Source organism: Dermacentor andersoni, chromosome 11, assembly GCF_023375885.2.
Source record: "Dermacentor andersoni chromosome 11, qqDerAnde1_hic_scaffold, whole genome shotgun sequence".
Taxonomy (NCBI): domain Eukaryota; kingdom Metazoa; phylum Arthropoda; class Arachnida; order Ixodida; family Ixodidae; genus Dermacentor; species Dermacentor andersoni.
In genome coordinates this window covers 12,693,249-12,707,975 of record NC_092824.1, presented here as the reverse complement: position 1 = coordinate 12,707,975, position 14,727 = coordinate 12,693,249, and the positions used below count along the sequence as shown (strand labels likewise).

The window sequence follows — 14,727 nt, the reverse complement described above, 5'->3', positions numbered from 1 at the left end:
GTTAAATGCGCAAAACACTCGCAATATGTACCAAAATCTAGTTAAATCGTTGTTTCACAGTCGCTAGCTGCATAGGCAACTTAGCAAGGGAGTCAGGCTTCGCACTACTCAATTACTGCCTCTTCGCAACGGCAGGTGGCGCTACGCATCTTGCAAAACTCCAGAGTCTTGACGTCCATAGCTACACCGAAGTCATGGATGCGCTGGATCTCTTGCGCACGTATGCGGGCGCGCACTCGCAAGAGCAAGCCTTAGCAGCCCTGTCAACCTACGAGCGCCTTATAACCCCGACGCTTATTAAAAAGCGGCAGATGAAGCTGACGGAGTTCTTCGCTTCCACCTGAGTTGCATAGAATTGCTCTGCGGGAAGTTAAATAAAATATTCCAGCATTCATGAGTCAACATCGTCATTGCTTTACTGAGTGCGGTATCATCCGATGGCTGCGAGCGTTAAGCGCTCTAATGGTAAGTGGTGGCCTCATGCATCCACCAAGTTAATACTACTTCCAATTTTCTTCGAAAGAATATTCAAGTTGATAGCTCTGGTATGTGCATAATTTTTTTTTTCTTTGCGCCATGGGTTGCCATGTCTTCGTGAAAGGAATTTTTTTTTTTTTTTTTTGTGATGACAAATTATGGTGATGGCACTGATGGCAACATCTAGTGGCAGCTATGAGCACTAGGCGCAGCGCTTGCTGCAGACCTGCTCTTCACCGTACGTGTAATGGAGAAAAATGCGTTCGTGCCCGCTCGCTACCGGGCATCACGCTCTTGGTTGTCTTATTAGTTCCGGGGTTTATTGGTTATCTTTGTAATTTTGCTATCTACAAGGTGCCATACGCCAGGAGTGTTCCAAGAACCTGCATCTTTATTTGGACTGCTGAAACATGCGAACCTCGACTTAACGAAACTCGCGATTTAATGAAATATTCGGCTGCGAATTGAACTTCATTATATCGAGGTTCAAATGTATTTCCTTCGGTCCCTTGAAGTTCACTCAAGTGAGAGCTCACTGTAACACTTTTGTCGCGCAAAGTGAATAAATACTGCGTTTTTTGCCCTTTCATCGCACTCTCTCCGAGTTTCAGTTTCGACAGGTAAGTGGGCGATCTCGTGCTATTTCGGTTAAGCAGTACTACCGTTTAGTACATACTTTTTCCGAGCTCTGGTCAACTACGATTTAACGAGGTTTCATTGTAGCCAACTGAAGCATGCGAGCGATGTCGCTATTTTGACCTATTGGTGTGCGGCTTGGCCAATAGCCTGATGTTACCGTAATGGCACCAAACAGGCGATGCCACTATAGTGCCACTTTCAAATGAAAAGTTGTGCTAGCCACAGAGGCATCGTCAAACGTTCAAGCCGGGCGAGACTTCGGCATCGACGAGAAAAATGTCCGTTGTTGGAGGGGGAAATGGGAAACACCTTTTACATGTGCCGCAATGAGGAGATGAGAGCGATAAGAAAGATAGCGCGAAATAACGGGGAGGAGCTGTTCATCGAGATCGCACCACATTTCGATGCGTGTGAGCCGTGCCGCACTGTCTGCGCATGCATGTGCACGCCAACGCAAGCGTGTGTGTGGTCTGGCTAATGGCGATAACATAGAGTGAGCTCGGCATGTTCATATTAAATAATGCTGCATTCATTTTGTGAACGCTGTCTTCACTTTTTTGTTCGGCCTACATTCAAGGTAAGTCTTTTTATTTTTTCTGGTTTTGGAGATTCAGGAGTTGGCTTAGAATCGGGGCTGGCCTAGATTCGAATAAATACGGTACCTTTCTTTTATTGACCTAAGAAAGAATCTAATTACATATTTATAAGCAGCATACAAGATTGGATGTGTCCTGGAAGTTTCATGTGTGTAGAGCGAGTATCGAAAATGGTTGTTCTGGATGCCGTGTCCTCTCATATTTAATGCTGTTTGCTTTTGTACTGTAACACAAATTTTGGGCTCCATGTAATATTCAGGCTTCGATATTCGAATACCAAGAACAGATAGCACTATTCTTTTTTTTGCAGAACGGAGCCTAATGTATACTCTATGAAGTATAGCAAGTAATTTTTTTTCCCCTTTGAAAACTAATGATTTTCCCACAATTTCTGCCACATACTTGGCATATTTTCTGGGCTATAAAAATATCTATTAACGGTCAGATAAAAATTTTTCTTGCTATCCTTCATTCCATATTCTTTATGCTATCTAAACATGCCTTACAAATAATTTTTTATTGAGCCATTTATTTTCCATTGTGGCCTTAAACAATGGAAGTGAAATGTTAATTATCACAGAAACTAATTGACCTACAACAAAATTACATATTTGAAATCAGCGCAAGAATCTTAATAATACTGGAAAGTTTCATTAATATTGATGAAAAAGCTGATGAACATTATTTCAATAGCAGTGTCCACCCTTAAAAGAATTTCTTACGACAGAAGTGTTCATAAGAACAGGAGCCAGCCAGTCATGACATCGGACATATAATATTAGCGCTGGCTTCATGAATTCAGCGCCAAGTGTTTAGACCTTTTTCTTCTTCGTATAAAGGTGATAGCAGCATGTTAGTCCTGCTCTACGTTATGTATAGGCTTCATCTCGGGAGACTGGGCGTCTGACGACTCCTCCGTTTGTTTCCTTGTCTCGATGCTTGGCAGCTGAGCCTTTGCTGGTGCACAGCACTTGGGCTTATGAGAACAGTGGGAAGCTCTTGTGTGAGGGGGGGAAGCACAGGCAGCATCTGGAAGCCTTGTTTGCGTCGAAAACAGACGCTGACGCACCGAGTGACTCTAAATCTCTGAGGCGCAGTGCTGAGACCAAGGCAAGGCCTCAGGGATTACCACTTGGCGTGTAATCCCTAAGGCCATACTTTATGTCTCGTATCTCTGAGGCCATACTTGATGTCTCTTCAAGGTTGCCAGAGGAGATAATCAAGGCAGAGTCGGCGTAAGCTACAGCCACGGACGGAGTCCGGATAATTGAGTGTAGAGCTGGCGGCTGTCCGAAATATCGGTTGTCTTTAGACATTAAGCCTACGGGGCCACTGGCAGCGCCACGAAGCTGTCCGGATTACCGAGCATGTCCGGATTATCGGCGTCCATTTATCGGTTGGCGACTGTAGTATGCTGAAAAACAGACATACTGTCCAAATTTAACCATATTTTGCAAATCAGCATTTGTAGCGAAGACATCATCGAATTCTGAGAGTTGCAGACCATCAACAGACGATAGCAATGACCATAGTTCGTTGCGATCAAGAAATCCAACACGGATCTGTCCCAATCATGATCCGAAGTGTACGTATGACACAGGTATCAGACCATTATTTGAAGCAAGACTTGCAGCTTTAGGGGCCGTATAAGTTAGATAGGCTTGCTAACTAACCAAGCATGGTGTCCTGCAGCCTGACAGAGGAGAACCCACAGCCACTACACTGGTGGCATGATGAAGGGCAATGAGATCAGCAAGTGCGCATGCTTGTCCCAAATCAATCGGCTCACTCTGCAACTTCCCACAACATCTGCTCACAAACTTAGTGATAATCTTATGTGTGAAATCACTAGGCCAGAAAAGATTTCACAAGTTGGTTCTGGGTGTGTCAGTATCCCATCTGTATGCCTGTCAGATAAGGAGTTAACCTCACCTAAGAAAGTGGTCTGTGCATGTGTAATGGTCATGAGTTTACAGTATAAAGACAGGTCGCTGAAAAGAAACTTTTGTTGTCAGTTGGCGCTCGGCTTCTACCGTCTCTTTCTTCTGTCCATCTTTGTGTCTCTGCACTGCAATTTGTCATGATGTTGAACCGGGACGCCCAAACAGCTACAATTCTGAAGTAAACATTGTGTTGATTTTATGTCCATTATTACTAGGTACGTTTCTCAAAAATTTATGCAGGAAATATATTCAATGAAAGGCATCACACTCATTACAGCATGCTCTCAATTTTTAAGCAAACCTGTCGCAGGGGCCCTTTGAAACATTTTAGAGAGAAAAGGACCTGTGCTAGCCCCACAACAATATATTGCAATCACAGATATTTCTAATCGCCTAGGCACTTTCAAGTGCTGCACACAAACTACAGCCGAGCTAACAGCAGTGAGACATGCTGACATGCCTGCACATTAGATGGGGTGTTGTACTTGATGGGGTCGCCAGCGCCAGGCGTGGTCCGGGCAGCAGGTGGTGCCACGGGTGGTGATCCCAATTGCGGGGGTGATGCAGGTCCGTTCCACCCATGCCCGTCATTAGGCAGCTGGCAGTCGTCGATCTGTGGAACATATTGCAACAAGTTGGCGAGTCAGCCAAAGTGGGTGATGCTCGTTGTATTACAATGCTGGATGATATTCATTGCCTCCAGGTTATAATAATCAAACACTAGACGGAACTATGTGCGAACTTATGGCTTTTCCCAACATGCATGCGGATCTAATTTTGGAAAGAATGGACAGTGGTAATAACGGATCTTCATCACTTGATCATTGTGGTCCACTGTAATGCACCTCGACTGTTTTACAAAAGGAGCGATCGTGGCAAACCAGCATGGCTGTTAATTCCTATTTTGATTACAGTCGCCGACTGATTTTTCGGACTCCAAAAATTCGGACATGCTCGATTATTCGGCCTGCTTCGCGGCACCGCCATTCTCCTCATAGACCATAACGTATAACAACTGCCGAAAGTTCAGACACCTTGCAACCTCTCGTCTGATTTTTCGCACACTCCTTGAGCCAACTCGATCGAGAGCACCATGCACCTACTCTGACCGGTGCATGGTTAGACTTGCTCAATGCCATTTTTGTTTTGAACGGAGCCTCCTTGCTGCCCCACGAAGTGGCGCTACTGCAAATTCCCGCTCATCATCATCGTTTCTGCCTGGTTCGTAGCTACAGCAGTTCCGGTCTCAGCTTAGTAAGCCATGTCAAGACAATCCAGCAGCTGATTTGTTTCTTTCTTCGTGCGCGATGCTGCGAGTGGGCCACGTTTTTCGTTTGTGCGACTGGTGTCGGCATGACGGCGTGGTGATGTTTGCTTTATGTGCTCTGTCAAGCTTGCGGTGATGCAACGCGGCATACGGAAACATCGTGTCAAGTGTCTAATGGCATCGACAGTGCCCGCACAGACTGCGCTGGGGAATGCCGGTAAGCAGGTGCCGGGAGGCCTAGGATTTGTCGCCTTCCGATGTGCTCCCTACTGACGCCAAAAATGTTCTGCCGAGACCTGCGCAGTGGTTGCATTGCGATTCCGGACACAGTCTCATTTTACAGTTTCACAGGTGCTGATACTGCTGTACTGACATGCGCAGAACTAGACGACGGCGAGATCATTCGTCAGATTTCTGCTGCGCCGCCGGACGATGACTCCGAGTCGGAAGATGACGCACCATGTGCTACGCTGCCGTCGCATGCGGAGCGTGTACAAGCAGTGACCGTCCTTTCAGCCGCCTATAGTGACCATACGACCCTCTCCGAGATTCAGGCTTATCTGATTGCGCGTAAATGGAACAGCGTGCAATGGCGCATTCACGATTTCTTCAAGCCTACTGCCGAGCCCGAATAAGTGCGTGGAAATAAAGGATCTTTTTGTTTTTTCTTAATCTGCTTTTTCAGACACCTGTTTATTCGGACATTTCCGCAGTCCCTGTGAGGTCCGAATAAACGGTCGGCGACTGTAATATTCTCTACAACAGCCCTTAAATAGCAATTTCAGGAGATGACACATGTCCCGAGCAGTTAGCAGACCTGAAAAAAATCCCATACATTGCCTCCGAGATTCTCGGCGCGTCGCAGGCACTGCTTAATCTCTGAGGCTATTCCAAGGAGCAGTGCTCATCCTCGCAACATTCTGGGTCCTGCATCATTGCCACGAAACCTTTTTTTTTTTTTTTTTCGGTTCCATTATCATCACTGTCTATGCGTGCAGACATTTCAGGGGTAAACACAAATCCAGCTGCATGCAAATCACAAAAATTTGCTCAGCTTCATAAAACTAGGCTCCTTACACATGGTCCAAGATTTCATTGCCCGAGTTGGCACTTTTTCTCACCTTTTCGACATATGGCACAGGAATGGACCCCGTGTGGCCAAGACTGTTTCTTGCGGTCCACCACTGGTCTTCGTCCTTCGAGATAACAGTCAGCACCTCACCCTTTCTGAAGGGCAGGTCATCGGCGTCCCCCTGCAAACATCCAGGCTTCGAGGATGAGTCTCCACAGGTCAGCTTTAATGGCAGCGATTGTTTCAACATCACAATGTTGTGCCAAATTTAGTGGCATGATTGGCAGATTCAAAGCAGAAGCAGATGTTAGAATGGAACTCACACTCCCTTCAAAGTCGTATTTGGCTTTCACTCTCTCAACCTTTTTTGCAGCCTGGAAAAAAAGAAAAATGATAATTATTAGTTCTCCAGACAGATATATTGTGCCTAGTAAAAAGATGGTACAGAATCTATGAGCTTGCCAAATTCACAATGGCACATTTCTGTCATCAATAGCACACAGTGCATCCCCAGAATCCTCCTCAAGAGCACGCAGCCTCCTCAAACAATACAGTCATGCAACTCACAATACTCCACAATCCACTCACAGCTTAGGAGGAAGTTTTAGCTTAGGAGCGTCTATCTTAATGCATGAAAATAGGGAAACTGTTTTTCTCGGCGACCACTAAACCGATTTTGATGAGGACTGTTGCACTGAAGTGATAAATTTATATTCTAATGATTGTGGTGTGCACAGTTTTAATACAGGCCGTCAATTTCTCAACAAAAATTATTGAAAATTGAAGAAAACTTATGTATGAAGTTTACAACTCAAACTAACATTCCGTAAACTGCCCCTAAGAATATATCTCAAGTAGACAAAATTAATGTATTATACACTGATCTGAAACATACTGCTTACTTGTGGGTGAAACTTTTGCAAGACCCTTGTAAAAATTGTAACAAACTCACGTAAACAGTAAATTTATATATCCAATTGGTCCACTTGAGATTCTCTAACAATTGATGTTTACAAAACTGTGACATCCATTTTTAGTGCAGAGTTGCAGATTTGTAAACATTGTGCTTCAAACTTTATGAGCTTTATTCACTTATGGCAATTATTTGTTAATATTTACAGGCACTAAATCAAAATTCTGCTCCCCAAGTCTCTTGAATTTTACTTTCTCTGTCAAATGCAACAAATTTCATTTAAATGGGTACAGTGGTTGTCTCATAAAAGCATTTCTGCCTTTTACAAGCATTTGAATAAAGAAATTGGAGTTGGCCCCGAGCTAAAGCATCTCTTCAGCCTGGCTGATAAATATACACATTACAGAAAAAAAGATTATAACGCTCCTTATTACTCACCTAACAGACGATTACGGGCAGCCACATTCTCTTATACACAATCAATTCATAACACGCTAATGTTGTTTACATCACATTTCCACAGAGGTGTCACAGTGCTCCGACACACAAGCAGACAGAGACGTAGCATACTGTAAAGAGCTCACCGGACGAACTTGCGCCCTCTACACTAGGATACAGCTTGGTGGTGACAACAAGTGCGGATGGCAGTGGCCAAATCGCTTCCATCTGACCACTTTTATAAAGCTGTTGCTGAATCTTCTGACGTGCTTGTGGCGATGATGAGGTAAATTCAAGAACATGCCATGGTGATATGTTAGCGCTGTCTGCAAACTAATACATGTCAAGCCCATCTTTCTGGATGTACTATGGAGTTCAAGAATTATGACTTATCTGATACTGTGAGCACTATTTTTTTTCCAGAAAGCAAGCACTTGACCACAAAGCTGCATAGTGAATGAGAATCAAGTTCACATGGCTAAATGTAAAAGTGCAGATCATATCATGAGAAGCCAACAACTAAAGACACCAAGGAAAACATAGGGGAAATTACTTGATTGAATTAAAGAAATGATAAATTAATGGCAATGAAAGTGCATGAAAAAACAACTTGTTGCAGGTGGGGAACGATGCCACATCTTCGCAAAAAAGGGTGTATAAGGGTACGTCCACACTAGCAACAAAAATGTGCGACACACTGCGCGCGGTGAGCGGTGCTGTCACACGCGGCAAGATTCACGAAGAGCAGCAGCAACACGCGGCAAATGCGCGAATGGGTGCGAGACCCTTTCGGCGGCAGCCGCAAAACAAGCACCAATAAGAAGCAAGCCGCGCTGTTGTGGCGCCACCTGTCGCATAAGCAAAGACTCATAATCTATGGGCTCTGAGATTGAACAGTGACATGCACGCCGTAAAATCTCAGAGGCCATTTCCAGTCAAGGGGGCTGTTTTTGTTCAGCCTTCCACACCGCCACCGAGATGTCGACAAAGAAGTCGCCTCGCAATGGAGGCGTTTTTGGAAACCATTCACGGATATGCGTGCCTTTATGACAAATCGAACGTCGATTTTAAGGACAAGGACCTGTGCGCCCACCACTGGCACATTATTGGACAGCAGTTTGGCATGACAGGTGAGTCATCATCATCAGCCTGGTTACGCCCACTGCAGGGCAAAGGCCTCTCCCACACTTCTCCAACAACCCCGGTCATGTACTAATTGTGGCCATGTCGTCCCTGCAAACTTCTTAATCTCATCCGCCCGCCTAACTTCCTGCCGCCCCCTGCTACGCTTCCCTCCCCTTGGAATCCAGTCCGTAACCCTTAATGACCATCGGTTATCTTCCCTCCTCATTAGATGTCCTGCCCATGCCCATTTCTTTTTCTTGATTTCAACTAAGATGTCATTAACTCGCGTCTGTTCCCTCACCCAATCTGCTCTTTTCTTATCCCTTAACGTTACACCCATCATTCTTCTTTCCATAGCTTGTTGCGTCGTCCTCAATATAAGTAGAATCCTTTTCGTAAGACGCTTCCCTCCCCTTGGAATCCAGTCCGTAACCCTTAATGACCATCGGTTATCTTCCCTCCTCATTAGATGTCCTGCCCATGCCCATTTCTTTTTCTTGATTTCAACTAAGATGTCATTAACTCGCGTCTGTTCCCTCACCCAATCTGCTCTTTTCTTATCCCTTAACGTTACACCCATCATTCTTCTTTCCATAGCTTGTTGCGTCGTCCTCAATATAAGTAGAATCCTTTTCGTAAGCCTCCAGGTTTCTGCCCCGCAGGTGAGTACTGGTAAAACACCACTGTTATACACTTTTCTCTTTAGGAATGATGGCAACCTGCTGTTCATGATCTGAGAATGCCTGCCAAACGCACCCCAGCCCATTCTTATTCTTCTGATTATTTCCGTCTCATGATACGGATCCGCCGTCACTACCTGCCCTAAGTAGATGTATTCCCTGACCACTTCCAGTGCCTCACTACCTATTGTAAATTGCTGTTCTCTTCTGAGACTGTTAAACATTACTTTAGTTTTCTGCAGATTAATTTTTAGACCCACTCTTCTGCATTGCCTCTCCAGGTCAGTGAGCATGCATTGCAATTGGTCCCCTGAGTTACTAAGCAAGGCAATATCATCGGCGAATCGCAAGTTACTAAGGTATTCTCCATTAACTTTTATCCCCAATTCTTCCCAATCCAGGTCTCTGAATACCTCCTGTAAACACGCTGTGAACAGCATTGGAGAGATCGTATTTCCCTGCCTGACGCCTTTCTTTATTGGGATTTTGTTGCTTTCTTTATGGAGGACTACGGTGGCTGTGGAGCCACTATAGATATCTTTCAGTATTTTTACATACTGCTCGTCTACACCCTGATTCCGTAATGCTTCCATGACTGCTGAGGTTTCGATAGAATCATACGCTTTCTCATAATCAATGAAAGCTATATATGAGGGTTGGTTATATTCTGCACATTTCTCTATCACCTGACTGATAGTGTGAATATGGTCTATTGTTGAGTAGCCTTTACGGAACTCTGCCTGGTCCTTTGGTTGACAGAAGTCTACGGTGTTCCTGATTCTATTTGCGATTACCTTAGTAAATAGTTTGTAGGCAACTGACAGTAAGCTGATCGGTCTATAATTTTTCAAGTCTTTGGCGTCCCCTTTCTTATGGATTAGGATTATGTTAGCGTTCTTCCAAGATTCTGGTACGCTCGAGGTGATGAGGCATTGCGTATACAGGGTGGCCAGTTTCTCTAGAACAATCTGCCCACCATCCTTCAACAAATCTGCTGTTACCTGATCCTCCCCAACTGCCTTCCCCCTTTGCATAGCTCCCAAGGCTTTCTTTACTTCTTCCGGCGTTACCTGTAAGATTTCAAATTCCTCTACACTATCCTCTCTTCCATTATCGTCGTGGGTGCCACTGGTACTGTATAAATCTCTATAGAACTCCTCAGCCACTTGAACTATCTCATTCATATTAATAATGATATTGCCGGCTTTGTCTCTTAACCCATACAACTGATTCTTGCGAATTCCTAATTTCTTGTTCACTGCTTTTAGGCTTCCTCTGTTCCTGAGAGCATGTTCAATTCTATCCATATTATACTTCCTTATGTCAGCTGTCTTACGCTTGTTGATCAACTGCGAAAGTTCTGCCAGTTCTATTCTAGCTGTAGGGTTAGAGGCTCTCAAACATTGGCGTTTCTTGATCAGATCTTTCATCTCCTGCGATAGCTTACTGGTATCCTGTCCAACGGAGTTACCATCAACTTCTATTGCACACTCCTTAATGATGCCCACAAGATTGTCGTTCATTGCTTCAACCCTAAGGTCCTCTTCCTGAGTTAAAGCCGAATACCTGTTCTGTAGCTCGATCTGGAATTTCTCTATTTTCCCTCTTAACGCTAACTCATTGATCGGCTTATTATGCACCAGTTTCTTCCATTCCCTCCTCAGGTCTAGGCTAATTCGAGTTCTTACCATCCTATGGTCACTGCAGCGCACCTTGCTGAGCACGTCCACATCTTGTATGATGCCAGGGTTAGTGCAGAGTACGAGGTCTATTTCATTTCTAGTCTCGCCGTTCGGGCTCCTCCATGTCCACTTTCGGCATCGCGCTTGCTGAATAAGGTATTCATTATGCGCATATTATTCTGTTCCGCAAACTCTACTAATAACTCTCCCCTGCTATTCCTAGTGCCTATGCCATATTCCCCCACTGCCTTGTCTCTAGCCTGCTTCTTGCCTACCTTGTCATTGAAGTCGCCCATCAGTATAGCGTATTTTGTTTTCACTCTACCCTTCGCCGTTTCCACGTCTCCATAGAAGCTTTCAACTTCCTGGTCATCATGACTGGATGTGGGGGCGTAGACCTGTACAACCTTCATTTTGTACCTCTTATTAAGTTTCAGAACAAGACCTGCCACCCTCTCGATAATGCTATAGAATTCCTGTATGTTACCAGCTATATTCTTATTAATCAGAAATCCGACTCCTAGTTCTCGTCTCTCCGCTAGGCCCCGGTAGCACAGGACGTGCCCGCTTTTTAGCACTGTATATCCTTCTTTTGGCCTCCTAACTTCACTGAGCCCTATTATACCCCATTTACTGCCCTCTAATTCCTCCAATAGCACTGCTAGACTCGCCTCATTAGATAACGTTCTACCGTTAAACGTTGCCAGGTTCATATTCCAATGGCGGCCTGTCCGGAGCCAGGGATTCTTAGCACCTTCTGCTGCGTCGCAGGTCTGACCGCCGCCCTGGTCAGTTGCTTCGCAGCTGCTGGGGACTGAGGGCTGGGGTTTGATTGTTGTGTTCATATAGGAGGTTGTGGCCGAGTACTGCACCAGGGTGGCCAATCCTGCTCTGGTGAGGGAGTGCATTACCGGTTCTGGTCACCGGGATCAGGCCACAGTCCAGGCCTGTTTATGCAATTTTATCAACAAGCGGATTTTTTTTTTTTCATCCGGTGAAAAATTGCGCGGCACCGGGATTTGAACCACGGACCTCTTGCACGCGAGGCGGGTGCTCTACTTCTACGCCACCGCTGCACTGACAGGTGAGTAATTGGTGAAATTTTCTGAATGTTGCGGGAACATGTGTGAGCATGTCATTGTGTTTGTACATACTATGCAGGCGAGCAGGCAGCGAGCAAATTTAAGAACTTCCGCGACAGCTGGCTCAAAATAGCCCTGGATGGAGCACGAAATCGGCAGAACGGAGCGTGTGTTGTCACGAAAAGTATCGAATGGAACGAGACAACGCAGGTGTGGTATCCTGTGTTAGCTTCTGGTTTCGGTTTTGGGTCGTTTACGTCAGGGCGCCACTCAGCACCAAACGCTGTAACTTGCCTCCTGTTTCCCCTCGCAGAAATAAAAGAGCATTCTTTATCTGGTTCCCGACTGAAGCAGTCCGGCTCTTATCTTGCAGTGCTGCGCGCCCCGGCCGTTTAGGCCTCATGCCGTAAATCCTTCGTCCGGCTGCCCCGTCGACCTACAACAGCGGGTCTTCACGCGCCGTTGCCGCATGCCACAAAACGTGACTGTGGACTTGCCCGCAGGCGTCTGCCACGCGAGCGCGCGTCGTGCGCGTTTTTGTCGCTAGTGTGGACGTACCTCAATGCGAAGACGCGGGATTGTTCCCCACCTGTGGCAAGTTGTTTTTTCATCCCCTTTCATTGCCATTAATTTATCATTTCATTAATTCAATCAAGTAATTTCCCTTTGTTTTCCTTGGCGTCTTTGTTTGTTGGCTTCTCTCGATACGATTAATAAAAATCGGGCCCCACGGTTAACCCCTTTTCTTCTCGTTCTTACATAAAGTGTGAATCATTAACTCTAACAAGTGTTCCATGCTTATTGTTTATCACACAGGAAATCTGGCTGCGTACCCAAAGAAATGATGCCTCATCACGGCTGTGCAGTTTCAGTACCAGCAATGCCAGACCGAAATATTCTGCAAAGCCACTTGTGTGAACAAAGTGGCGAGTCTCATTACCTTGCTGCATGTGCACTGAACCGCATAACATGCTTCCACTATTCCATGGCTCAAACGGAACTGCCGCGGCACTGTGGCTAGAACATGCGGCTCATAAACCATGTGTTCTCACAACTATGGCTGTGCTCTAACCTCCCCCAGCCACAAGGTCTTTCCGTTTTTCTGAAAAGTGTTTTTTTTTTTTAGAACATTTGTTGATCACTTGAACAGCAAACAAAACAGCAGGCCTGCACAAATCAGCAGTTTACTTACAATACTAGCTGCAGGAACCGATGCACTGTCCCCCGAAATTATGATGGACATGACATATCCCATCATCTATTCAAAAATGTCAAGGCATATGTTGCGGTCACCTAAGTGAGCCGCAAAGAGCACATGTCGCGTCATTATGGTTAACTTAATTGCCAACTACCACCGTCTGACGTAGGACGTCACCTAAGCCTATCAACAAACCTATCACCCTTGCTCGAATGTCATCCTTTAACACGGTCGTGTACTCACCGGCCTTACGAGTGGTGTCGTGTCCAGGTAGTGCAGCTTGTAAAAATTGAGCAGTGACGGTATGTCGGGGAACATCTGGTCACCAATGCGGAACCGTGTCTGCTCCAACTGTGTCACCCGGTTCACTATGTAGTGGCTCACCTTGTTCTCTTCCCTGCAAGGTGGAACACAAATTGACAACAAATCAATCACATTGATAACAAAAGCCCCTTGATAACGGGGTCGAAGCGCTGCCCTGACCACACACGAAATGTGAAAAGCAATGCAAAAGGCATAGAATGTTTCAAAATCCTGGCTGAAATTTGTTCACACCGCATCGAAAGAGTGCGCGCTAAGCTATATTTCACACGAGAAACTTGCTTTGGACCAAAGCAAAATTCTCTCCCGCAGCAGTCCTACAGTCGACTGTTCTACCAACTGAGCATATCGACAGAGCTCAAAGCCAAATTAAAGTTACCGTTTTATTTTTCCTGAAAGTGTATATGTGCTGCAAAAACAGGTTCATGTCAAAAAGAAAATGAGCGAAATAAACGGACCGGGAAGTGACCAATGTGCAGAGAAAAAGCCAAACTGATGCGTTCAAGGAAATAAATATACCGCGTTTAATTGGGCCGAATTGGCAATCGTGATGTTTGAATAAAAAAAGAAAAAGAAAAATTAAAAAAAAAAAAAACGAGATTTCAGTGTGCCCTTATTATCTATGAATTCGTATGCTCCATTGAACACCAGCCTAGAGGACATGTTCGGATAGGTCTCCTTTTTTGCAGCTACGCAGTGTCCGTTTTATCACATATTCAGGCTTTCTTCATGACCGATGGCGGAATTCTACGGCAAACATCCGTTACCCTTGCTTTGAACTAATGTTCATCCATCTTGGTCATGTAGGCACGATAACCCCAGAGAAAGAAATCGAGTGGAGAGAAATCAGGTGACCTAGCCGGCCAATTTACAGGCCCGTGCCTTCCAATCTATTGCGCATGAAAAGTCGCATCCAGCCAGTTTCGTGCTCGGCTGCTGCTGTGTGCGGGTGCCCCATCTTGCTGATACAGTACCACAGAACTGGAAGACAAGGCAGCGGGACTTCGCTGAAAAACTCGTCCACCACTCCTTCAAAGATTTCGTTCACGTAGCGCTGTCCAGTCAGTGTGTGATCAAAGAAGATGGGACCAATTATAGCACTGGTGTAAATTCCGAACCACACATTGAGCGACCACTGGTACTGGTGCCGATTGCACTCTACCCAGTGTAGATTGGAGTCCCTCCGATAGTGTGGATTAGACAAATGTACCTCAGTGTTTCTGCAAAAATTGGCTTCATCTGTGCACATGATGTTGCTCAAAAAGTCCGGTTATTCAGTGGCTTTTTGTGAGGA

At 45.4% G+C, this 14,727-nt stretch overlaps 1 protein-coding gene across 1 annotated transcript in view; it reads right to left on the bottom strand.

The window, feature by feature from the left end:
• Crk (Crk proto-oncogene, adaptor protein) overlaps nucleotides 1-14,727 on the bottom strand; it is a 77,379-nt gene that overhangs the window by 33,470 nt on the left and 29,182 nt on the right. The window contains exons 3-6 of the mRNA XM_050167751.3: nucleotides 13,356-13,509; nucleotides 6,318-6,368; nucleotides 6,044-6,175; nucleotides 4,116-4,268 (exon numbers count right to left, since the gene is read on the bottom strand). Coding sequence (XP_050023708.1) covers nucleotides 4,116-4,268; nucleotides 6,044-6,175; nucleotides 6,318-6,368; nucleotides 13,356-13,509 — 490 coding nt within the window. The remainder of the gene's footprint in view (nucleotides 1-4,115; nucleotides 4,269-6,043; nucleotides 6,176-6,317; nucleotides 6,369-13,355; nucleotides 13,510-14,727) is intronic.